Below are 26,152 nucleotides of genomic sequence, written 5' to 3'. Positions count from 1 at the left end.
CCCTCAGTTCAGCAGAGCATCTTGCTGGATCTGTAGAGAGGATGCTGCCTGGTCCATGAATTGCTAACAAAAGCCAGTTACATCTTTAAAAAAGAAAAAGGATTAAACGGGGTGTGCTGCCTGACCCGATGTAGTGACTCACACGCCTGGGTTCAGCTGTAGCGGCCCCTGGGATTGCAGGCCTGGCCATATTTGAATTTAAGCTGTGGGAGTTGTGTTTTCATCCTTGGGCTCTGGAGCCCAGGCCTCCCCTGCACTGGCCTGGTGAGCTATAATAATAGGTCATTTAAATGGCATTGATAAGGACACCTGCATGAGAGCTGTTGGGAAGACCCCTGAGGGCAGAACTGGGAGGCACTCAGCTGTAGCCCTCTGGGTTCTGGAAGCTCATCTTTGTGCCGGAAGCATGCCCAAAGATTGTAAACATGAAACTACGGGTCCTTTAAAAGACCAGAGCTGGAGATGAACCATTATACTGATTATAGACAAAAAACACCCGTTACCTCATGTTTAGCACCAGTTTTATTGAGCTGGTTGGTTGGTTGGCCATGCCCAGAAATGGGGAAAGAGCTCCTGGCACACCTTGCTCAAGAAGTCTCTATACAAGACGGTGTGAGTGCAGGGAAGGAGGGTGGATCCTGCTGGAGCTGAGGGCAGGGACCTGGCCCCAGGGGAGGTGCTGATGGGCAGCGGGGTGGACATTGCTCAGCAGTGGCGGGTTCACAGCCCCACAGCTGGATCCCAGAGACTCCCCAAACCACAATGGGATTTCTTTGAGGTCTTTGCTGGTCTCCAGGTCAGATGCTCTGAATAGCCTCTGCTCCCTGCCGGCAGTCAGCTCCCCCAAAACATGCAGACCAGTCACCAGGGAATGGTTTACCCACTGACATCACATGAGGAAATAATTTATAGACATGAACCAACTAAATGTCAGTTACTTTTACGACATCCCCAGCTGGGGAGCTGAGGAAGCTCTAAGGAGCCCCCTTGGGTCCCTGGTTTGTCACACAGCATGAGGACCGCCATGCTGAAGCAGCAGCAAGTGGGTTATGGGAGGTGTGCCCCGAACAAGTCACAATGGACACCCACTTTCCCTGAGTATCCTCCGGCTCTGGGATGTGAAGCCACCCTTGATTTTGACAGCATCCAGCAGGTGGCAGTGCAGTCTGGACTGCGGGGTCAGGCTGGTCACTAGGACGGGCGGATCCTGATTCTCACGCTGGAGTGGGTCACCAGGGCACCATAGTGTCCCACCCAAGAACGCATGTCTCTCCCGTACTGCTCAAAAGACACATAGCGGATGCCCTTGCCGAAGTTGGTGAAGACGTGGGAGACCTGCGGGAGGGGAAAGGAGGGTTCCTGTGCTCGCCTCTTCATCGCCTCAGTAGGTGCTCCCGAATACCCAGCAGGCACCTCTGGGCCCTGCTGGGGGACAGCAGTGAGGCCAGCAGCAAAAAAGACAAGCACACAGGGTAAGGACTGTGGTTCACCTTAACAGTACCCTGCACACAGTAGGCGCTCAATGTTTGTTGAAGGCTGTTGTGCTAATACATCTGCAAACATCCTGGAACGAGGCCTGGGATGTGATGTAAAAAGGGTTCAGAAATCTTCAGCTATTACTACTGGTGTCCAGCCGATGACAGCGGAGAAGGGGAGCCCCACAGGGTGACAGGTTGGGCGGGTGGGCCTTGGAGGGAGGGGGTCGAGGGTGAGGGGAAGGCGCTCTGGACCCACCTGTCGGCAGCTCCTCTCGGTCCACTGAAGGACTGGGTTGGGGGACGCTGAGAACTTGACCACTTCGTTTTCGTATATGTCCAGGAGGCGGACCCGAAGCCGGTAGATGCAGCCGCAGTTTTCTCGGGCGCCCCACCTGCCGGATGGCAGTGAGCCTTGATGCTCCTGCAACCCAGCCAGCTCTTTCTGGGTTGGGCATCAAGGAGGGAGGCTGAGGCTGGTTTTCTCTGCACCCAGATGAGGGTCCTACGCACTTACACGGCTTGGGCATCTCGGGGGGCGGAGCCTGGCCCTGGGATGGAGCCAGAGTCCGTGGGGGGAGCCTGGGTGCCCCCGGAGTGGAGTGGAGCCTGGAGGGCCGTGGGGGGGGGCTAGACTAGGGGGCGTGGGCTGTGTCGCCCCGGGCCCCAGCCACAACTTAGGGGAGGAACCCGAAGATCTGGAGAAAGAACTGAAGCCCCAGGGAAGAGACAGAGTGCTGTGTGGGGAACCTGGGTGCTCTGGAAGGAGGGAGCACGCATAAGCTCATGGTCCCCACCCCAACTGTGCTTCCTCTGAACGTCAGTTCTTAGGGTCAACGCAGAGTTGGGGATGATGGTGACATCAGACCAGTTGCTGGACTCATGTGAACAACCCAGGGGGTCTGCTGGGAAGAGGGTGGGGAGGCGGGCATAGCCGGTGCCCTGGGCTCACCAAGGGTCCGCCCCTCCCTGGCTGTGCAACTAGGACAGTCTTGCTTCACCCGAAGAGTGCACAGTTCCAGCCTGACCTCCGATGGAGGCCTGAACTGAGGTCTTGCTGGGCCACCACAGTGGCTCACCTCCGTGGCTCCAAGGCAAACTGCTACTCCACTCACCAGTCGGCCACACAGATCTCGATCTGGGCGCTGTCCAGCAGCTCCTGCCACACACCCTCCATCACCAGGTCCACAAGCTGCCTCTTGAAGCACCATCTGGGAGGGGAGACGCAGGAGATGGAGCACACAGTGCTGATCTCCAAGCTGCACCTAGAAATCACCTCCTCCAGGACGCTTCCTCGGATCACCATGCCTAAGTAGCGGCTCAGGGGTGCTTTCCAGGATAGGAAGATGCCCGATAGGCTGTGTCACTGCGTCACTGTGCTGGGCATCTCTCCTTGTGCCTCAGATCCCCTCTCTTTTTCCACCCTATTCAGGGCTCCAGGAGGCTGATCTATATACCAGCGGCACTGAGTGCTTGTGGGGGACTGGGGTATGAGTGCAAATGGAGGTCACACAGTGGACACACAAGCAGGGAGTTCCTGGGCCTCCTAAAATGTGGGGGCCCACTGGGCATGGTGGTGGGTACCTGTAGTCTTAGCTACTTAGGAGGCAGAGGCAGGAGGATTGCTTGGGCCCAGTTTGAGACCAACCTGAAGTTTGAGACAAGATCCAGTCTCAATCAAAAAGAAAAATAAAAATGTGTGGGGTCCCAGGGTCAAGGTCACATGATCTTTATGGCATTGTCACCCTTATTTTCTGCTTCCTGATGGTGGGCCAATGGGGTGCTGCAGCAGGAGATGCAAGGAAGGGAACAGAGTAAAAGTCAGGCTAATCCTACTGGGTCCATCCTGAGGGACAGCTGTGTCTCTCAAAGGAAGACACAGCCCCTCAGCACCCTCTGCTTACAGCCTTCTCTGTCCTTTTTAATAGCTGCTTCCTCCCTTCCCCTGAAGGCTGGAGGTGGCAATGTCCCTCCTCTTCTTCATTACTAGCCCAGCCCTGGGGTCCGGTAGGATCCCCTGTAGTCTGCCCAATATTTACAAACAGTTTCTTTTCCTAATTTGAATGTAAGATAATAACAGAAATAGTGTAGCCCTCTTTGAGAATACAACAGACATTGATCTGTGGAGCAGAAGAGTGTGAGGGACAGATCTAGGTATACATGTGGACGTCATAAATGATATAGACAGCAACACCATTCTATGGGGAATGGAAGGATTCTGTAGCAGACAGTGCTGGGAAAACTGGCTCAGTAATATGGTGTGTGGGGAGTTGGTCCTTACATAACAGCACATTCAGGGGTAAAGATCTAATGTAAAGAGCTGTGAGGTTACTAGAAGAGAATATAAGAGACATATAAAAGACCATTGTCAAGATCTAGGGTGGGGGGCTGGGATTGTGGCTCAGCAGTAGAGTGCTCCCCTAGCATGGGTGGGACCCGAGTTCGATCCTCAGCACCACATAAAAATAAAGACATAATCAATTTATTATAAAAAAAATAAATAAATAAAGACATTGTGTTGTGTCCATCTACACCTAAAAAATAAATATTAAAAAAAAAAGGTCTAGGGTGGTGAGGAATTGTTTTAAAACAAAATTTCAAGAATACAATTTTTTTTTCTGTTCTGAGTATCAAACCCATGGCCTCATGTATGCTAGAGAGTTGCTTTCTTTCTAAGCTATACCCCCAGCCCAAGAATACATATTCTAAAGCAAAAAGAGAGAGATTAGATCACAAAGAAATAACAGATTTCTGCCAACAAAGAACACAGAAGAGATGGCAGATTGGGAAAAAATTTCTGCCATTCCCAGAATGGACAAGGGACATCTAGACTGCAAGGAATTCCCTCCCTCTCTTCCTTCCTTCCTTCACTGAGGATTGAACCCAGGGCCATTTAACCACTAAGCCATATCCCCAGCCCTTTTTAAATTTTGAGACAGGGCATCACTAAGTTGCTGAGGCCAGCTTTGAACTTGCCTTCCTCCTGCCTCAGCTTCCCAGGCTGCTGGGATTACAGGCGTGCATCACCACACCCAGCAAGACTACAAGGAATTCTTGCATGTTTTAGGAAAAAGATTTCAGTCCTAATGGAAAATATGAACAGGCAATTTACAAAAGAATGAATTTTAAAAGCTAGCAAGCACATGAAGATATGCTTCATTATTAGTAAACATAACAATGCAAAGTAAGCAAAGAGATATCACTTCACCCATATGTAGTGGCAATGACTAAAAAGCTAAGTAATGTCACATGGGAACGTTTACCTAAAGGAAGAGGACAAGCAGAATGAGTATGGGGTGGGGTGGGGGGGCGAGGACAAGAGAGAATCAACTAATTAATCAAATAGTTTTGATGTCTTCATAGTATTTATCACAATCAGAAGCTCTGGGACCATATCACCTGGGTGCAAATCTCAGCTCCATCACTAGATATTAATTTCTCTCTAAGATTCAGTGTCCTATTATAAAGTGTCCCAAGGGTTGTTGGGACAACAACCGTGTCATAGGGTTGTTGCCAAAATTGAGTTACATGTAAAGCGTGTAGCATAGGCTAACCCCTCTAAAATGCTTGTTGTGTTGTTATGTTACTGTTTGTGTTTGTCCCCCCAACTCTACATTTAAAATGAAAAAGAAAAACGGGCACATTGCCAACGTTTCTGATTTTTCCTTGTATCTCTGGCCTATAAAACTGCCTGGAACCTGAGTACTTGGCAGGCTTTCAACAAACGTTTCATAAATGGATGAAAGAGGAAAGAGACTGAAGGTAGGGACAAGGATGGTGAATCGGGTCCCTTTCCCTCTTTAGGCCGTTGCCCCGCGAACAAGGGTCACTCACTCGAAAGAAGTCACAAAGCAGGTCTGGGAAGGGGCCCCTGGCACCAGGGTCAGGTTCTTTTCCACGGCCCAGCCATTTCCTCCATGCTCCACCTCCCAGCCTCTGAAGCCCTCTGTGAGAACACAACAGAGTTGAATAACAGACAGCCTCAGGCCAGGTGGCCGGGCAGAGTCCCCCTCAACACCCAACTTGCCCCGCCCACCAGACCCGGCAAGTGGTACTCCTCGTCCCACAACCCGCCCGTCCACTCAGCTTCTCAGCCCCATTCGGTCCTTCCTCCTCGGTCCCGCCCCTCTGCTGCCCTCCCCTTAATCTCTGCAGCTACCAGCACAGCCCAGGTTCCCTCCTCGCCCGCCCACTCTCCGGGTTTCCAGCCCCTGCAAGGTGGTCCAGGCCTTCTAGGCAAGTTCCGCCTCCTCCAGCCTTCAATTGGCTTCTGCCCAGCAAGCCCCTGGCTCCACTTCCTAGGCCACGCCCACCGGGCTTACCTCTCCAGTTTCCCGTCTCAGCCCCGCCTCCTGGGCCCTCCAGCCGCCTTGCCTATTGGTTACATCTCAGGCCCTGCCCACAGCCCTGCCCTGGCCCCGCCCTCCCCTCAGTCTCGCGGGGCCTCACACTCCACAGGTCTCCACAGTCCCCCGCCCCCCGGCCCGCCACATCTTCCGGACACGCCCCCCGCCCGGCCCTGCCCCCCGCCCGGCCCCGCCCCCGGCACGCACGCTCTCCGCAGGAGTTGAAGATGAGGTTGCGGCCGAGGGGCGCCCGCAGGCAGTAGCGCGCCAGGGCGCAGAGCGGGAGCTCTTCTTCTTCGTCGTCGCTTGGTGGGCAGCGCTGGGCCAAGGCGTAGAATGCGCGGCCCTCGGCGCTGCGGTCGCGGGCCAGCTGAAGCAGCCACACGGTGGGCCCGTCTACCACGTCGCGCCAGGCGCGGCACACCGGGCGGCAGCGGGTCACTAAGGCTCGCGGCGGCACGTGGCTCAGCACCTGCACGAGCAGCTCCGGGGGCAGCACATCCAGGGCTACGGGCGGGTCTACGGGCAGCCGCCGCCGCGACGGCCGAGCGCCCATCTCCCGCCGCCGGCGTCCTGCAGGTCGAGAGGGGGCGGCGAGTCAGCGCCAAGGTCATGGGGTCCCTGAGCGACCCAGGGGCTGCCACGCCGCGGAAGCTACGAAGCTACGAACTCGGTTCCAGCCTCCTGGCTCTGAACATTGATAGAGAAAGAGAGACCCTCACTTCTTCCTCCTTCCCTCGGGGGCAAAAGACCCCTCCCTGGGCCGACTGACTCCATTAGGCCGCTAACCCTAGCTCCCATCCGGCGCGCACTAACCCTAAGATACAGACCCCTCCCAGCGGAAAACTAACCCCAACCTTCCCTTGACCACTCTCTCCCACCTCGTCCAGCTACGGCTTTCTATCCAGGGCCTCAAGCATGCTAGGCATGTGCTTTCCTCTGAGCTACATCCCCGGCCCAGCCCCATTTCCTTGTTTCTTTTTATAGTAAAGCTTCTTGCAACTTAGTGAGAGGCCCAGTCTCAAAAAAAAAAAGCCGGTGCCGTGGCCCACACCTGTAATTCCAGCAATTTAGCGAGGCCCTTAAGCAACAACTCAGCAAGATAAATAAATAAGAAGGGCTGGGGACTGGTTCAGTGGTTGAGAGCCTCTGGGTTCAATCCCCAGTACCAAAAAAAAGAAAAGAAAACGCGGGAACCAGCGTGGTAGAGCACTCCCAGCATGTGCAAGGCTCCATCTTCAACAAACAAAAACCTTCTCAAAACAATTGTCTAGACTCACCACCTCACATCTTCAGCTTTCATTCTCTTGCCAACCTTTTCTAGTCTGGCCTTGCTCCCTGCCCTGGGCTGAGATGTTGAGGTAATAGCAACTTCCAGGATGCGAGGCCTAGTTACTGTCCCTTGGTGGCCTTGCTTGACCTCAGCAGCATCTGCTGATTATTCACCCCACCTCCCCTCTGGACTCCTGTCCTCTCCAGTGGCTTCTTGTCAGTCTCCCTGGCTGGCTCTTTCTCTTCTCTCTGATCTCACAGAGTCGGAGCTGGGCCTCTGAAACTCTTCTCTATCAATCCTTGCCATCCCTCTCCCCCTTGCTTCTCTCCTCCATGGTTGCTCCTCACAAGCATCCAAGTCACAGGTATTGCCCTGCCCTCCTTGGAGCTCTCCTGTGACTCCATCCCACTCTAGGTGAAAGCTCAGTTCTCCCCGTGGTCCACAAGGCCCCTGTGATCTGCTTCATCCTCTCTATTCTCATGTCCCTCTCAGTCACTCTGCCCCAGCCACAATGGCCTCTGTGCCTCTGGGGCCTCCGTGCCTCTGGGCCTTCACCCTGGCTGTCCCCTCCACCTGGATCCAGATGATTTCTTTGCTTACTTCCAAATATGCTTTTAGGTCTTTGCTCAAATGTCAGCTTTTCCATGGGGCCTTCCCTGACAACCTTATTTACAACTTCAGGGCATCACCACCACTACCTGCGCCCCTTCCCTTCTCCTCACTTAACACTTCTCTAATGCACCTATTACCTTCTAACAGAAAACAAGAATGACTATGCAATTAACTTATTAATCCTCTTTAATATCTGTCTTTCCTACCATATCGTAATCATCATGAGGACAGAAATTGTTTCTTTTGCACATGGCATACCACAGTGCCTACAACAGTGCCTGATGCATACTAAGTATTCAATAAAGAGAATGTTAAACGGACGAATGGGCTGGTGTGCAGCTCAGTGGTTGTGCGCTTGCTTGGCATGTGTCAGGCCCTGGGTTCTATCCTCATGGCTGCCAACAACGAAACAAAACAAAACCCCACAAAAATACAAGCAAAACCATTTCGCGGATGAGGGAACTGATGTCACACATGTGTAACCAGGTGGGACACATTTATTTAACAAGAACTCAGTGACTAGCTCAAGGTCTAGTCAAAACTCACTTCATACCCTGAGGCAGATCCCTCTAGTAGGGAAAGCACAGAGTCACCCACCCATCCTGCCTGGGTCCAAGTCCCAGCTAAGCTTCCAGCTAGTTATAGGATCACGGGCAAACTTCCTCTCTTTACCTGTTTCCTCTTCTGAGAATGGGATGTTAAAAGTGCTGACTTCTGCTGGGCGTGGTGACACATGCCTGTAATCCCAGTGGCTCGGGAGGCTGAGGCAGGACGATCACAGGTTCAAAGCCAGCCTCAGCAATTGAGCAAGGCTGTGAGCAACTCAGTGAGACCCTGCCTCTAAATAAAAACTAAAAAGGACTGAGGATATGGCTCAGTGGTTAAGTGCCCTTGAATTCAATCCCCAGCACCAAAAAAAAAAAAAAAAGTGCCAACTTTATAGGGCAATAGTGAGGATAAAGCAAATCAATATTTATTTATAAAGTGCTTATGAAAAGCCTGTGGGGGCTCATAAGTAAGAGTGATATTAATTTAATATTAAGCATCAAATTATGTCAGTTGCTAATACTATTATTACGCTTCACAAAAAAGCAACAAGCAACTATTCAGCTGTGATATTTTCATGCAGTGTATTTATTGGCCCTAATTAAGCCATGGTACTGTGCGTCTAAGCTGGATCATCTCACTGAATCTGATCATCTTGTTAACAGGCGAAACAATCCTCCGAGGTCGCCCTGGGTTAAGAGGCTCCAATGAGCTAATGCTTGTCATATGGGCGCACACAGGAAGTGCTCAGTTCATGTCAGCTATTATTATTTTTAAGCAGATTGATTAAGGTTTTGTTTGAAAGAAAAGAGGACTGGAGGGCTGGGGATGTAGCTCAATGGTAGATCACTTGCCTGGTATGTGCAATGCCTTGGGTTCAATCCCCAGCACTGAAAAAAAGAAAAGATTCTATCAGGCAGGTGTCCTATGGATAGAGCAAAAATTCTAATATATCTTTTTTATTTTTATATTGAGATAGGGTCTCGGTAAGTAGCTGAGGCTGGCTTTAAACTTATGATCCTCCTACCTCAGCCTCCTGAGTTGCTGGGATGACAGGTATACATCATCAGACCCAGCTCTGATACCATCTTTATCCCCGCTACAGAAGAACTGAAGTCATGGAGACAGATTTTAGAGAGATTAGTTTGTGCTTTTCTCCACTTGGTTATTAGTTGCATTCATAATTATCTGTGACTCCTAAACCAGCCACCAGTTTGCCTGGCAGGGATATGAGACCAACCAGGTCCACTCTTCTTAGGAGTGTCCTGGTCTTTGGCAATCTGGGGCTGGGGTGACTGTCTCAGCCAATGAGGGCACTCAGACACTATTAAGGTGCAAAGACCTCCAAGAGATACGCTTCTTGCCGGGCACGGTGGCCCACACCTGTAATCCCAGCGGCTCAGGAGGCTGAGGCAAGATCATGAGTTCAAAGCCAGCCTCAGCAACTTAGCAAGGCCCTAAGCAACTCAGTGAGACCCTGTCTCTAATAAAATACAAAAATGGGCCGGGGATGTGGCTCAGTGGGTTAGCGTTCAATTCCTGGTACCAAAGCAAACAATATAAAGACGCACTTCTTGCGTTCTCAGCCATCCTACACAAACCACACAAGCAGTTGCTCAGGACACACCAGGTCCCTCATATCCAACATGTTGCAGCCTCAAGGCCAATTTCAAGCCTGGTACTTCCTGCTGCCCTACTTGCCCCAAATAACTACAATGACTTTCCCTGCTGACATGTTCTTCCCAAGTTTATAATTTCTCATTACGTTGCAGGGTCTTTGTGACCACCTCAGCTTCCAGAGCAATGTGGAAGTGATGTTGCCCAGGGATTTCCAAAACCTCAAAGAGGCCCCTGCCTGATGGGCCCTCCTTTGGAGCCCTGAGTCCAGGGGTGTGCTGCTAATGGTTAACAACTGGCTCTTAGGAGCCGGGTGGGGAAGAGCTTGGATTTATAGACTGTGGCTTTCCGTGGGGTAAATCATACCCACCAAGGCTGATTGCAAACGGCCCAAGTGAAATCCCTGAGCTGTGGGGTTGGAATGAGCTCGAAAGAGATTTGCACAATTACTTAGCTAGAGCAAGCTGCACGTGTCATGGCAGAAGCCTGGGTGCCCTGAAGTCCTCATGCACAGAGAGATGGAGACAGGGAGGTGGTACCAGCTGCTCCAGCCCCAGCTGTTTCAATCTCCCCATCGCCAGATGCAGGAATGAAGAAGCCCTGGGAAGGCCCAGCCCTGGCCCGTGTCTGATGGCAACTGCATGAGATTCTCCCCCCAAAATGTGGACCACTTAGCTGGGCTCAGTCAGTCTCCAGAACCATAAAAGATAATAATAAAATAACAGTTTTTTGGGGCAGGGGGATTGAATCAAGGGGTGCTTTACCACTGAGCCACACCGTAGACCTTTTTATGTTTTGTTTTATTTATTTGTTTGTTTGCACTTTCAAAAAAGATCAATTAACATAATTTCATTGAACTCAGGGGCACTTGACCCTGGAGCCACATCCCCAGCCCTTTTATGTATTTTATTTAGAGACAGGGTCTCTCGGAGCTGCTTAGCACCTCACATTTGCTGAGGCTGGCTTTGAACTCGTGATTTTTCTGTCTCAGCCTCTGAGCCACTGGGATTACAAGCGTGTGCCACCATGCCTGGCCCTTATGTTTTATTTTGAGACAGGTTCTCATTAAGTCACAAAGGGTCTTGCTAAATTGCTGAGGCTGGCCTCAAACTTGCAATCCTCCTCCTCAGCCTCCCAAATTATTGGAATTCCAGGTGTGCACCACCTTGCCTGGCCTGAATTGTTGTTCATCAGGCTGTTATGCAGCACTAGCTAGATGGAACTATGCTTGGGGACCTACCTTGAGTGGGATGGAGACCCCTGAAGTAGCCCCCAATAAGAAACAGTGGGTGTCCAAACTTAGACCTATTTGAATTCAAATCCTGATGCAACTCCCTGTGTGATTTGGGGAAATCCAAATCTCCCCTGTGTGATTTGGGGAAAAAATATTTATTTCCTTTGTACCTTGTAAATATAAGTCAGGAATAGCATGATTTTTTAAAAATGTTGGTTTAAGTACTACGACTGCTATTTTTGTTTATGTAATATCTTTCTTTGTTTCATTTCATTTAAAAATCTAGAATTGGATATTTTGTCTCTTGAGAATGTGGTCAATGACTCTCCATAAATGGAGAGTCTATCCTCTGTCTTCATGGGTTCTCTATCCTTGGACTCAACAAGCACTAATGGTACATATTTGGGGGGGGGCGGGAAGGACATATCTTGTTGTTGTTGTTATTCACTAAACAATACAACAACTATTTATATAGCATTTGTACTGCATTAGGAACTATAAGTGATCTAGGAATGATTTAAGGTTTACAGGGAGGTGTACATAAGTTCTGTGCTGCTTGATTTATTTTTTGGTGGTGCTGGAGATCAAACCCGGTCTTCAAGCAAGCTAGGCAAGTCTCTACCCCTGAGGGACATCTCCAGTTCCACTCTCTCCTATAAGGACTTGAGCATTCCAGGATTTTGGTATCCTTGGGTGAGTGGAGGGGATCTTGGAACCAACTCCTGGGGATCTCAAGAGATGGTGGTATGTGCTGAACCACAGCAGAAATGATTCCCTTCCAAGAGAATTTGAGAGCATTACAATGTCAAGCTGGGCAGAGGTCTACTTATTTAGAAAGCATATATTTTTTTTCTGTTTCTTGATCTGAGGGCTGGTTACATGTTCAAGATTCACTAGGATTCGCTAGGTGGTTGGGTGTGATGGCTCAAGCCTGTAATCCCAGCAGCTCGGGAGGCTGAGGCAGGAGAATTGCAAATTCAAAGCCAGCCTCAGCAACTTAGCAAGACTCTAAGCAACTCAGCGAGAACCTGTGTCTAAATAAAATATAAAAAGGGCTTGGGATGTGGCTCCAAGTCAAGTGCCCCTGGATACAATCCCTGGTACACACACACACACACACACACACACAAAATGGTGAACAAAAGATGAGACTATTTTATAATGAAGGAATCCATAGGAACAGTTTAACATCATGTAAATCTACTTAGGGGGCTGGGGTTGTGGCTCAGTGGTAGAGCGCTTGCCTAGCATATATGAGGTACTGGGTTCAACTCTGAGCACCACATAAAAATAAAAAAATATCAAAATAATTATGTTCATCTACAACTAAGAAATATATATTTTTAAAATTTACCTAACAATTCTTTAACTTGTATAGGTTATGGAAGCCAGAGACCTTTTAATAGTGACTAAGAAATTTTGCACAAAAATACCTATTACTCAATGAGTATTGATGCATTTGTTTTGGCTTGTTTAAATAATTTTTTTTTTTTTTGCTTGAGAAACTTAAGAGTAATGATCATTTTTATTTATTTATTTATGAATGGTTCTGGGGATGGGATGGGCTCCTCTGAGTAACCCCTGCTTAGATTGTGCCAGACAGTGGCTGGGGCAGGGTCAGTGAGGGTTTCCTTGCACCTGGGATGGGAAGACAAGAAGAGCTGGTGCTTGTTCTCAGGCTTTTCTGTTCACTTTCAAAAACGATCAATTAACATAATTTCATTTGCAAGGCTGATTGCACTGGGCAGGTTTCACCAGCAAAGAATTCTCCTGCCCCAAATTCAGACAGCATCCCCAACACACCACCTTCATTGTCTATAGTCCTGATTTTACTTTGTAAGTTTTATTTTTATTAACTGTATCAGCTAACAACCATTAGAATAACTTGCGTATAGTCTTGGTATGATTAGAAATGTTTTTACTTGATGTGATATTATACATTTTTGTCCTTAGAATGTCATTTCATGCCAGGTGCAGTGGCGCATGCCTGTAATCCCAGTTGCTCAGGAGGCTGAGGCAGGAGGATCATGAGTTCAAAGCCAGCCTCAGCAACAGCCAGGCACTAAGCAACTCAGTGAGACCCTGTCTCTAAATAAAATACAAAATAGGGCTGGGGATATGGCTCAGTGGTCGAGTGCCCCTGAGTTCAATCCCAAGTACCCCCCCTCAAATAAAGAACTGAAAGTGAGATGCTCTCTGATGATTCACCTGGGGAAGGGGGCAAGAGGAGGTGGGTCCCTGTGTACACCATGAACCCATCAGGGAGAGCAGTGAGCGAGCCAGAAACCACCATCAATACCCACCCACCCTGCAGAGTTGCATCACAGTCGTGAAAGCTGGGTGGTGGTGGGACTTGGGGTGTGTACACATGCCCGTGTAAATCTTTTCATTTATCCTTTGCACGTGGATCCTATACTTCCTAGCATGGGCACCGCTAAATAAAAAAGAGCTTCGTTGATGTGTAGTTGACCTTCACCAAAGCGCACACAGGTCAAGAAGGCAGCTGTGAAACCCTGACCACGCTCAAGAGGCTGCCGCCATCCAGCGGCTTTGCCCCGTCCCAGTGAACCCCCCACTGCCATTCCAAAGCAACGACTAATCTGCTTTCTGCCGCTGGAAGTCGGATTTTTTCCTTTCTATAATTCCATGGCAATAGAAGGACAGAGTGTGCCGGGTATCATTTGACTGCCTCCTGGTTCCAAGCCGCGAAATGGGAGGGGGCCCTTTAAATCTTTTTCCCGGGGGCAGCGGACGCGATGCTACGTTTTGTCAGTAGATGGCGCCAGAGAGGCGCCGCTGGAGGCCGGGCGGGGCGGGGCGGGGCGGGCGGGGCGGGGCGGGGCGGGCGGGGCGGGGCGGGGCGGGCGGCTCCCTGGCCGCAGCGTCAGGTGGGTCCCGCGGCGCGGGGCGGACAGTGGCGCTCACTCCCCCGAGGACCGCAAATCCCATTACAGGGACGCCTTTGCCTCGGATGGCTGCAGCCAACCTGCTCCAACAAGGTCAAGATCTCTCCCGGGGCTGCCCTCCTCTGCCTCTCTCCCTGACTTAGACGTGCTGCTCTTTTTATCTACTATTTATTTTTCTTTTTTCTTTCTTTAATCCTCGCCCCCCCACCCCCCCAGACCTGGTCTCACCACGTGGCCCAGGCTGGCTTCAGACTCCTGGGCTCAAGGTGATCTGCTGCCTCAGCCTCCCCAGTGGCTGGGGCTACAGGTACACCCAGCATCGAATCTGCTATTTTTATATTCATCACTGTTCTTTCTCTTTGTTTTTTAGCAGCCAATCGCTTGCACTCGGATTCCCTGTTATAATTCATAATTCTGTAGCTTAAACATTCTCTGTTCAAATTCCTCTGTGGTTTCAGTCTCCTGATTGGACCCTGACTGACACATATAATGCGTGCTTCCTCACATCTACTTCCTTCCTTCAGCATAACATTTGTGTGATTCATCTACATTGTTGGGTGTGTTCGTTGGTAGTTCATTCCTTTTTTATTGCTGAGTAGTATTCCATTGAACAGATAAACCATTATCTGTCCACTCATCTGGGTTGTTTCCAGTTTGAGGCTGTTATGAATGAAGCTGCTATGATCATTCCTTACACACGCGTGTGGACATACATTTGCATTTCTTTTGAGTAAATACCTAGCAGTAGAATTCCTGGGTCATGGGGTAAATATTTAACTTTTTTTTCCCCTTGGTACTTGTGATTGATCGCAGGGATGCTTTACCACTGAGCTACCTCCCAGTCCTTTGTATTTATTTTTTATTTCGAAATAAGGGATGGCTAAGTTGCTGAGCCTGGCCTCAAACTTTGATCCTCCTGCCTCAGCCTTCTGAGTCGCTGGGATCACAGGCCTGTGCCACCACACCATGGTCGCTGGTGGTGTTTCTAGCCTGCTACAGATGGTTACACGAGGTCATCAGTAAGACAAGATTGAGATTCCTTTCTCTTTAGGAGGATTTACATGTTTGAAGATTCAGCATGGCTTCCCCTTCAAGAAGGCAAACTGAGCTGTTGATAATCAAGATGTGTCACAGCCTGTGTGAGCCTGTGGACACGTCATGTTTTTAAGGAACCAAATGTGGGTGCCTGGGATCAGAGGGAACCCCTGATCCCACACCCCGGCTCACCTCTTATGTGCCTGGTTCTGTGCCAGACTCTCCACACGCTATCTCAGGGACCCCAAGTTCAGAGACCCACTGGAGTAGAGGTCGCCCTGAGGCAGGCCGGGACCGGGGCTCACCAGCTGCTGGTCTTCCTCAGCTTGGCTGCATCTTCCAGCTTCTCCAGAAATCCCAGCTTTTATGTGAAATCACTCAAATTTTAAATATAAAGATAAATCTTAGAAAATCGAAGTACAACATGGGCCAGATAAGACATGTATCTGCAGACCCGGGAACTGACCGGGGGTTCCAAGCAGTGGAGGGGAGTGGGGATTGGAGTCTGGGCAGTGTGGCCTCCTTCTTAAAGGTCACCCTCCAAGCCAGGCGTGGTGGCGCACATGTCTATAATCCCTGTGGCTCAGGAGGCTGAGGCAGGAGGATCGCAGGTTCAAAGTCAACTTAGTGAGACCCTGACTTTAAATAAAATATAAAAAGGGCTGGGGATGCGGCTCACTGTTAGTTAAGCATCCCTGGGTTCAATTCCCTGGTGCCAAAAATAAAGAAAGGAAGAAAGGAAGTAAGATGGAAAGCCAGGCTTCTTCCACGCTCGCACCAACAGGGCCCCCTGCAAAACACAGTTCTCAGTCGTCCTTTGAACCTGAGCAAGGGGCGTGGGGGAGCAGGACTCTGTTACAATAGCTCCACGTCAAAAACAAAACACACAGAAGCCCAGACCTGACACCCAGCCTCTTGTTTGGAAAAGTGTTTGGACAGCAAGGATCACCAGAAGTGGTGACCTGCACAGGAGCCGTTTGACCGAATACGGAAGTCCACAAGCAGAACTGACCCCAGAGGACAAAGAGACAATGCAGAGGAAACAGAGAAGAAAAAGCCTTCACGGGACACCTAGGGCTGGCCTCCTGGGCTTTGGACCTGCACAAGGGCCCAGGCTTGTTTAACATTCTGCTGCTGCCCCATGTGTGTGTGTGTGTGTGTGTGTGTGTGTGTGTGTGTGTGTGTCTAGAGATTGAACCCAGGGAGCTCCACCACCAAGTGACAGCCCCAGCCCTTTTTATTTTGAGACAGGGTCTCACCAAATTGCTCAGGCTGGTCTCCAACCTGTGATCCTCCTGCCTCAGCCTCCTGAATTGCTGGGTTTACAGGTGTGTGCCACCAGACCCAGCTTAAATCTTTCTTCTTTTTCTTTTTGGTACCAGGGATTGAACCCAGGAGTGCTTAACCACTGAGCCACATCCCCAGCCCTTTTTATGTTTTACTTTGAGAGAGGGTCTTGCTAAGTTGCTTAAGGCCTCACTAAGTTGCTGAGGCTGGCTTGGATCTTGTAATCGCCTCCCGAGTTGCTGGGATTACAGGTAAACTAATTTCTGAACAAGGGGCCCCACATTTTCATTTTGCCCAGGGACCCGTAAACGATGCAGCTAGTCCTAAACACACTTAGGTTGAGACGTGCTCAACAGAACAGGCAGCCGATACTATAAAGGGAAGGAACAGAGATCCAAGAAGTGGATTGGATGATTACTAACAGGAAGAAGCTTCTCGCAGAAGGGAATAATTAATTAATTAATCAATGAATAATAAGAGGAAAAAAATGTGAGGTGTTAATTCTAAGGGCCAGAGCGCAGAGGGGAGGAGAGATAAGGGACACTCACCGGTTAACAGCTGGGGCCAAACCAGCAAAATCACCAGCCCCACATTCCAGACCAGATGTTGAAATCCTAACTCAAACACCAGGTGGCACCCTGCATCCTGCCTGCAGCCAACCCAACCCAGCGACAGGTACGTCCCACAGTCGGTCCTGGGTTCCCAACCCTCTGCTGGGCCACCGCATCCCAGGTGGCTTCAGTGGAAACGGTCACCCCTCGCTCCCCAAGAGTCACAGGGATGCTCCTGGCTGCCAGCTCCGGTGGGTGGGTGGGTTTTGAGCTGTTACCTGGCCTAGCTGCTGGTCTTCCTGGAACTTGTCCCCAAACCAGCCCTTTCTGGCCAGCAGTTGACACGGCTCATTACTTCACAGATTCCTTGGTCTCCAGAATCTTTTTCTCTGGTGCAGGGCTGGAGCGGAACCCAAGGCCTCAGTGAGCTGGGCACGTTCTCCACTCCTGAGCTCCACCAGGGACCTTCAAGAATTCGAGAAATAAACTAAAACCTTATTTGTGTTAAATCTGTTTAATGCAGCCCAGGAAAAAAGGATTCAGAGATGGGGATGTGAGTTAGGGGTAGAGCCCTGGACTGGCAGGCTCCATCCCTAGGGCCACAAATTTAAAAAAGGGATCGTTTTGACCTGGAGACTAGGAGGGTTCTCTTTACAGTGGCTCTGTTTATTGTTTTATTTGTTTGTTTGTTTATACTGGGGATCCAATGCAGGGGCACTTAACCACCGAGACACACCCCCAGCCCTTTTTTATATTTTATTTAGAGACAGGGTCTCGCTGAGTTGCTTAGGACCTCGCTAAGTTGCTGAGGCTGGCTTTGAACCTGCGATCCTCCTGCCTCAGCCTCCTGGGTCTCTGGGTCTACAGGGGTGCACCACTTTGCCCGGCTTGTTTATTGGTTTTCATGGGAAAAGGAGTGTCTTTTTCTACAACTGGTACTAGGACAACTGAAAATCTACATGCAAAGAGCTGAATTTTAGACCATTGCTTCACACTCTATCAACTCAAAATTAATCTTGCACCTAAACTTCAGAGTTAAAACTGGGGCTGGGGGTGCAGCTCAGAGGTAGAGCATGTGCTTAGCATGTGTGAGACCCTTGCTTTCACCCCCAGCACCACACTGCCCACCCGGAGAGTTAAAACTGCAGAACTATTAGAAAGAAAAATTTTGTGATTTCAACTTAGGCAAAGATTTTTTTTAGATACAATACCAAGGGTGTGATTTTCTTTTCTTCTCTTCTCTCTCTCTCTCTTGTACTGAGAATTGAGCCCAGGGATTTACCACTGAGCCACATCCACAGGCCTTTTTATTTTATTTTATTTTTTTGACAGGGTCTCACTAAGTTGCTTAGGGCCTTGCTAAGATGTTAAAGCTGGCCTTGAACTTGCAATCCTCCTGCCTCAGCCTCCTGAGTTGCTGGGATTATAGGAGTATGCCACCTTCCCCGCCCAAAAATATGAATTTCAAAAGAAAAAAAAAAAAAAGACAAACCAGTCACCAAGATAAAAGAAAAAAAAATCAAAACTACACTGAGATTCCATCTTGCTCCAGTCAGAATGGCAATCACCAAGAATACAAGCAACAATAAACGATGGTGAGGATGTGGGGGAAGGAACACTAATACTTTGCCGTGGGACTGCAAATAGATGCAACCACTCTGCAAAGCAGTATGGAGATGCCCCAGAAAACTTGGAATAGAACCACCGTTTGACCCAGTCATCCCACTCTTCAGTTTATACCCAAAGGACTTAAAAACAGTATACTACAGGGACACAGTCACATCAACATTTATAGCAGCTCAATTCACAAGAGCTAGACTATGGACCCAACCTAGGTGACCTTCAACAGATTAATGGATAAAGAAATTGTGGTATATATACTCACTGGAGTATTACTCGGCCTTAAAGAAGAATGAAATTATGACATAATTTGAGGGTAAATGGGTGGAATTAAAGAATATCATGCTAGGGGCTGGGGATGTGGCTCAAGCAGTAGCGCGCTCGCCTGGCATGCGTGCAGCCTGGGTTCGATCCTCAGCACCACATACAAACAAAGATGTTGTGTCCGCCGAAAACTAAAATAATAATAAATAAATATTAAAACTCTCTCTCTCTTTAAAAAAAAATGAAAGGTATAAAGAATATCATGCTAAACAAAATAAGTCAATCCCAAAGAACTAAAGGCTGAATGTTTTCTCTGATATGCGGATGCTAATTCACAATAGGGACGGGGAGGAGAGGTATTTTAGACCAGCCAGAGGGGAGTGAAGGGAGGGGAGGAGGCATGGAGGTAGGAAGGATAGAAGAATGAATCAGATATTATCATCCTACGTGCATATATGAGTACACGACCTGTGCAACTCTACATCACATACGACCAGACAGATGAGACCAGACGGATGAGAAGCTGCACTCCATTTACGAATAATGTGTCCAAGTGCACTCCACTGTCATGGATAACTAATTAGAACACCCCCTCCCCCAAAAAAGAAGCCTAATTAAATAAAAATATAAAGAAATAAAAAGAATAAAACTTTTGTACTTCAAAAGACCCCATTAGCACTTGCCCATCATGCCTGGGTTCGGCCCCAGCACCACTACCAAGAAAACAAAACAAAACCTTTGAGAAAATGAAAAGAGAAAGAGTATGGCCCAATGAAACAATCCTTGCCTAGCATGGGCAAGACCATGGGTTCAATCCCTGGTCACACTCACACACACACACATACACACTCACACACACACACACACACATACACACACGACAAGCTATAGACGGCAGAAAAAATTGCAAATCAGATTGCAAAAAAGATGAAGGACTTGTATTCAAAATATGTAAAGAACACTGAACATTCACTAACAAGACAGACCAACTAAAATGGATAAAAGATTTGAATAGACATTAATTTAAAAAGATGCAGGAATGACTAAGAAGCAGATGAAAGTTGCTTAATGGAATTAGGCATTAGGAAAATACAAATTAAAATCTCCAGAAGAGGGACTGGGGTTGTGACTCAGTGGTAGAGCGCTCACCTAGCTCGTGTGAGGCCCTGGGTTTGATCCTCAGCACCACATAAAAATAAAATAAAGATATTGTGTCCAACCATAACTAAAAAATAATAAATATTTTTTAAAAAAATCTCCAGAAGATACTTCACAGGCATTACAATGTCTATTATTTAAACTGACACTGTTGACAAGTGTTGTGGGGGATCTGGAGACGACTGGGACCTGGTGGGAATGTAAGCCTGTATATCCATGTTTAACCTTCTTTAAAAATTGAATATTTTTTTAAAAAAGAGCTAAGCATCAACTTACCATGAGATCCAACAATTCCAAGTAGATTTTCTACCCAAGATAAATGAAAACAGACATCCACACAAAGACTCAGATGCAACTGTTCATATCAGCATTGAACATTCAGGAACAATTCAAATGTCCATTCATTGGTGACCTAGACAGAATGTGGTATGTCCATTCAATGGAGTACTATTCATCAGTAAAAAAGAACAAATATGCTACAGTATGAACCCCAAACCAGTGTGCTAAATGGAAGCCAGTCAGAGAAGACTCCCTGTTACACAAGCACTTAAATGAAATGTTCAGAAAAAGGCAAGTCTATAGATACAGACACTGCCTTTTTGCAGTGGGGCCAGGGGGAGAACAGAGTGACTACAAATAGGCAAAAGGAGCTTCTGGAGGTGACGGAAATGCTCTTAAACTGTGATGATGGCTGTAGCAACTGCAAGATCACTGAAAGTCACTGAGTTTTCCACTCAAGGGGGCTGACGTATAGCTCGTAAGTCTGTAAATTTCACCTCTTTTTTCTTTTTGTGGTAGTGAGGATTGAACCCAGGGTGCTCAGCCACTGAACCACACCTCCAGCCTTTTTTATATTCTATTTTAGAGACAGGATCTCCCTGGGTTACTTAGGGCCTCTCTAAGTTGCTGAGGCTGGCTTTGAATTCATGATCCTCCTGCCTCAGCCTCTCCACTGGGATGTACAGCACCGGCTTTAAATTTCACCTTTAATAAGGCTGTTAAACAGAAGAATCCCACAGACTTCCTAGGCTAAACCTATCGTCCCAGGGTCATTAGGGTGATCCCTCAAAGTCCAGAAGGTGGGTTCCTGGGGAGAGAGAGGGTTCCTAACCAGAAGGAGCAAGTGGAAAACTTGAGCTAGCCACGATCCTGTTGACCTGGACGCAGGTTCCTCAGGTAGTGGCTTTATAAGTATTTGTTAAATTGTACACGCAGGATTTAGCCCCTTTTCTGTATGGAGGTTATATTTTGCAATTAAGAAAAATAGTGCTATCCATGAACACCAGGATAATATAAACCAGAGAAGGACATGTCTAATTGTATCTTAGTGGAAATAACGATCATCCGTATTTGTTGAGGACTTTCTTTATGTGCATCATCTCAGTCCTGGGAAATTTCTGGGCAGGAGGGCATCACGGGGCTAGCCAGGGCCATGGGTTTGGGGAATTGCTGATGACAGGTGGCAGAGGAGGTCATCCTGGGCAGATCAGCCTTGTGTGGCTTTTATAGAGAGATGTTTAGTTATTTATTTACACACATTTTGGGGGAGAGGGCAGTACTAGGTTTGAGCCCCAGAACAATCGACGACTGTTACAGCTCTGGTCCTGTTTATGTATTTATATTCTGAGACAGAATCTTGCTAATCGCCCAGGATGGCCTTGAACTTGGGATCCTCTGCCTCAGCCTCCAAGTGGCTGGGATTCCAGACACGCACCTCCACACCCCACCGGCTTTCCCTTTCTTGAGTGTGAGATTTGTCCTCTGTTAAGTGGGAAATGTCCCCAACCCCCAAACCCAAAAGCTCTGAAAACTGAAGAGTTATTCCCAGACCCATTTGGTGGCAGGGGCAGACGTGAAGTGCCATGAGGTTTGGGTCTTCCCGAGGACAAGCAGGCATTTCACTGAAGAAATCCAGGAGTGCCCTTATGGGTGGGGGGCCTGGACCCCCAGGGGTGCCTGAAACCAGGGATGGTGCTCGGACCTATATGCACTATGTTTTTTCCTGGGCACACACCTACGGTAAAGTTTAATTTATAAATTAGGCACCGTAAGAGATTAAAACAGTAACCAATAATAAAATACAACAGTTTTAACAACACCAAGTCTTAAAAGTGATTTGAACTCAGCTTCTGTCTTTTTTCCTCTCCCTCCCTGCCCCGGTACTGGGGATCAAACCCAAGGGTGCTCTACCACTGAGCTACAACCCCAGCCTTTTCAATTTTAGTTTCAGACAGGATCTGCCCAGGCTGGCCTCGAACTTGCGATCCTCCTGCCTCGGCCTCCCGAGTCACTGGGATCACAGATAGGCGCCCTTGAGCCGGTTTCAAATGCAGTCTCTCTCCGATCTGCATGGGGTTGTCCTCGCCTTCTGTCATCCTGTGAGATGCCGTGGTGCCTGCCTGATAAGATGAACAGAGGCAAAGAGCAGGCATCGGGCATCATGGCCCAACCCTAGGCTGCTGTGTAAGGGCGACTTGAACAGAGCACTGGGATTTTGCCACAAGCCACCTGATCATTAATGATCTAAGAGGGGGCTGCGAACACAGGACAGAGGATGGATCTGCGTCCCAGGCAGGAAGGAGCGGGATGTCAAGAGAGTTCGCCATGCTCCTCAGACCAGCATGCCATTTCAATCTCGTGAATTGCTCATTTCTGGAATTTTCCATTTCATATTTTCTGACTGCCGTTGACATAGGGTAATTGTAACCATAACAAGCAAAAGTGCAGAGGAGGAGGAGGAGGAGGACCCCTCTATGAATGTGTTTGGTTGCCCAGGGCTCCTGGTTATCAGGATTTGCCTAATCTTGGAAAAGTCTAGTTTCCCAAATGCGCCAGCCGACTTCTAGTAACTCCCTCGCCTCAGGGTTGTGGGGAAATCAGATGAGATCAGGGCCTGGCCCTCAACAAATGTTAGCTGCGGGTAGGAGCGTGTTACTATGATTAGCAGCTAGGGCCCCGGCGTGGGCCTCCATGTGTGGGAATCATGCCTCACAGGAACTCTGACGAGGAATGTGGGAGGGAGACGCCTTAGGAAATCACCAGATGAAACACAGCAGGACCCAGAACTGTCCCTAGGGCACAATCAAAACCACACCGGGAATTTTAAGAAGGAAAAAAAAAAGACAAAAAATGCCCAGTTCAAAAACCCATCCCAAGCAAAAAAGAGTGGAAGGGAGTCCCCAACAGTGGTCATGATGTCACCAGTGTTCACAGGCAACAGAGGGTGGTGGTCGAGAAAACTCCTTCACCAAGTAATAAACACTCCTGTTAGCTGAGCATTTACTGTGCTCTGGGCTGGTGGGAAGTACTTTACAAAACCTCAGGGAAAACTCACCAACAACTCCATGAGGTGGACATGGCTTTCCCCATGGGGAAACTGAGATTTGGAGGAGAGAAGCTACGTGCTCAAAGTCACCTGGCAAGACTGTGGTAGAGCCATGGTGAAAGACGAAATTACAACACATTTAGTTATAGATCGATTTAGTTTTTATTCACAAGTCATAAATCAGGGTGGCCTTGTGTGTGTGTGTGTGTGTGTGTGTGTGTGTTACTGGGGATCTAAACCCAGAGGCACTCTACCACTGAGCTACATACATCCACAGCCCTTTTTATTTTTTATTTTGAAACAGTCTTGCTAGGTTGCTGAGGCTGGTCTTGAACTTGAGATCCTCCTGCCTCGGCATCCTGAGTTGCTGGGATTACGGGCCTCTGTGCACGGCTCTGGCAGCCTCCATTCTACAGTAGGGAATGTGAGGTCCTACCAGCCGTGGGAGAAGAGTGGGCTTTGTAAGGTGAGATTGAGGGAACAAAACAGTAGGACCAAGAAGCTGATTGGCCAACATCATGCTATTTAGGATACATTCTGGAGGGGTTATGGCAAAGGGGACTTCCTTACACACTGACTCAGGTAGACAGGAATGTCTGGGGTTTTTTTTTTTTTAGGAAAAATGGTGTGTTTGGGGTTTCATCTGCTTCTTTAAAAGTTTCCGTGATAATGTAGCATTTGCCATGAGTGACTCCATTTTGGTTGGGTCCTGTCCCTTGGGGCCTAGCTCAGGACTCCCATCATTTTGTTTAAGAGCCAGGACTTGAATCCTAATGTACAGGATCTGTAGATTGTGCCACTATATGAATCTCCTCTATCTCTTTCTTCATTTCTAGATAATTTTGCTTTATGTTTCCCAATTTTTAACATTTTCATCATGTAGAAAACTTTGAAGAATAGTAAAATGAACATTTTGCCATACTGTACTCTCTCTGTTTACGCTACTAGTCACCCAGGCTGGCCCTAAACTCGTGATCCTCCTGCTTCAGCCTCCCAAGTTGCTGGGTTTACAGACTTGTACCACTGTGCCCAGCTCTGATTTTCTTAATTCAAACCACTATCATTTATTTATTTTATTTATTTTTCTTTCTTCTTCTTCTTCTTCTTTTTTTTTTTTTTTTTTTTTCTGGTACCAGGGATTGAACCCAGGGGCACTTAACCACTGAGCTTCATCTCCAGCCTTTTTTATATTTTATTTAGAGACAGGGTCTCACTGACTTCATTAGGGCTTTGCTGAGTTGCTGAGGCTGGCTTTGAACTCGCAATCCTCCTGCCTCAGCCCCCTGAGCCGTTGGGATTACAGGTGTGTGCCACCATGCCCGGCCCATTTCATTTTTTCTTAAAGAAATTATATTTTTTTAATCACAGAAAAAAAAAAGTTGGTAGGCTCATCTTCTATTTGATTTAGGAGCTGTATATACAACCTGATTGGCTAAAAACATTTTATAATTTACATGTATATTTAGACCATTTATTTTTTTTTAAATGTATCTTTTAAAGTATGCTCCTTAGCCAGGCCTTACCAAGAGGAGGTATCAACAGATACTGGGTATATTTATGGGAATAAGAAATACAAGTTCATTTTTTAATTAATTTATTTATTGTGGTGCTGGGGATGAAACCTGAGGCCTCACACATGCTGGACAAGTGCTTGCCCACTGAGCCATCCCCCTAACCTAGAAATACAAAAGTTTAAGAAATTATTTTATGTTAGGAAAGTAGTCAATAGAGAAATTAAGAATCATGTTATGATTATATGGAAAAGACAGGAAGTGTGGAGCTGATGAAAGTCGTCTCCTATTTTAAGAAAGGGGTCAATGGACACATTGTTTAAGAGTTCAAAAATGAAGAAATAATCCAAAAGTTTGCTTTTAAGATTTGGAAGCATTTACCCAAGGAATACATAGCAGAAAAAGTTAAAAAATATGCATGATCGATTACGAGTTACTTTATCCGTTTTTGAAAAGTAAATTAATTACAAAAAAAAAAAAAATTATAGATATCTCTGCCCAGCAGGAGAGCAGCTAATATTTAAACGGCTGTTTGTTGTCCCCCCTCACCACCCCAGCTCCGAGGCTCCCTGGGTCCCACTGTCTTTTCTTCTGGTGGCTTCCCAGGACATTTAAACCATTACTGTTTATTTAAAAACCCATTCGTAATATTTCACTCTCTCAAAGTGGGAAGCAAACAGATGCTGTCTGAAGTTGAGGGAACAAGGAGAACGTTCATTGAGAAAAAAAAAAAAAAAAAAAAAAAAAAAATCCTGAGCTTTGCAAAGTAACTTGGGCGAACTCAGAAGCGGAGGCGTGGCCACCGCCGCCCTCCAGGCCGTGAGCCAGGCCGAGGCCCGGGCTCCTAACGCGCAGCCTCGGGGACCGGGGCACCGGCGGCCAGGGGCCCGCAGGCAGCCGCCAACACGGGTCGGCCGGGGCGGTCCAACGAGTACTGAAGAGCGACACCGCGGAGCCGCGGAGGGGTCGGGGTGGCGGGGTGCGCGTTGGGGGCCCGTTTTAAGAGCAAAGCCCAGGACCGTGCGGGGCTTTCTAACGAGCGTTTGCAAAACTCTGAGTTTTCGGGGGCTGGGATGGAGGGGGGGCCTGGGAAGGGGGCGCAGGGCCGCCCGGGGACCCACCCCACCCCGGGGGCGCCCCGCTGCGGGTGAGGACGGAGCCCTCGGCCACACCTGGGTCCCTACCTGTCCGGCGCTCCCCGGGCGGCCCGCTCGCAGGGGTCTGGGGACCAGGATCGTCTTCCCGCCCTGCTCGGGAGGCAGTCGGGGGGCTCCCCGGGATCGGCCTGCCCAGGGAGCCCCGGGACCCGGCTCTGGGCAGCCGGTCCTCTCCGCGGGGCCGGCGGCTGCAATCCGGAGCCGGGACCCGCGGCCGAGCGCGGTGGCCGGCGGG

General features: G+C 48.6%; 1 protein-coding gene across 4 annotated transcripts; it reads right to left on the bottom strand.

The window, feature by feature from the left end:
- Nucleotides 1-504: 504 nt before the first annotated feature.
- Fbxo17 (F-box protein 17) lies at nucleotides 505-26,152 on the bottom strand. 4 transcript variants are annotated; one of them, XM_077105829.1, is made up of 8 exons: nucleotides 25,945-26,152; nucleotides 20,201-20,336; nucleotides 17,161-17,347; nucleotides 6,029-6,394; nucleotides 5,310-5,421; nucleotides 2,591-2,686; nucleotides 1,735-1,870; nucleotides 505-1,335 (listed from the first exon to the last, which is right to left on the bottom strand). In XM_077105829.1, exons 4-8 carry the CDS (start codon nucleotides 6,375-6,377, stop codon nucleotides 1,192-1,194), a joined length of 837 nt encoding a protein of 278 aa, XP_076961944.1. In that variant the 5' UTR covers nucleotides 6,378-6,394; nucleotides 17,161-17,347; nucleotides 20,201-20,336; nucleotides 25,945-26,152; the 3' UTR covers nucleotides 505-1,191. The 4 variants fall into 4 exon arrangements, with proteins under 4 accessions (XP_076961944.1, XP_076694609.2, XP_076694614.2 ...); XM_076838494.2 differs by lacking the exon at nucleotides 20,201-20,336; XM_076838499.2 differs by lacking the exons at nucleotides 17,161-17,347; nucleotides 20,201-20,336.

The sequence above is a fragment of the Callospermophilus lateralis genome, chromosome 18 (genome assembly GCF_048772815.1).
Source record: "Callospermophilus lateralis isolate mCalLat2 chromosome 18, mCalLat2.hap1, whole genome shotgun sequence".
Classification (NCBI taxonomy): Eukaryota; Metazoa; Chordata; class Mammalia; order Rodentia; family Sciuridae; genus Callospermophilus; species Callospermophilus lateralis.
This window is presented reverse-complemented; position numbering and strand designations above follow the sequence as displayed.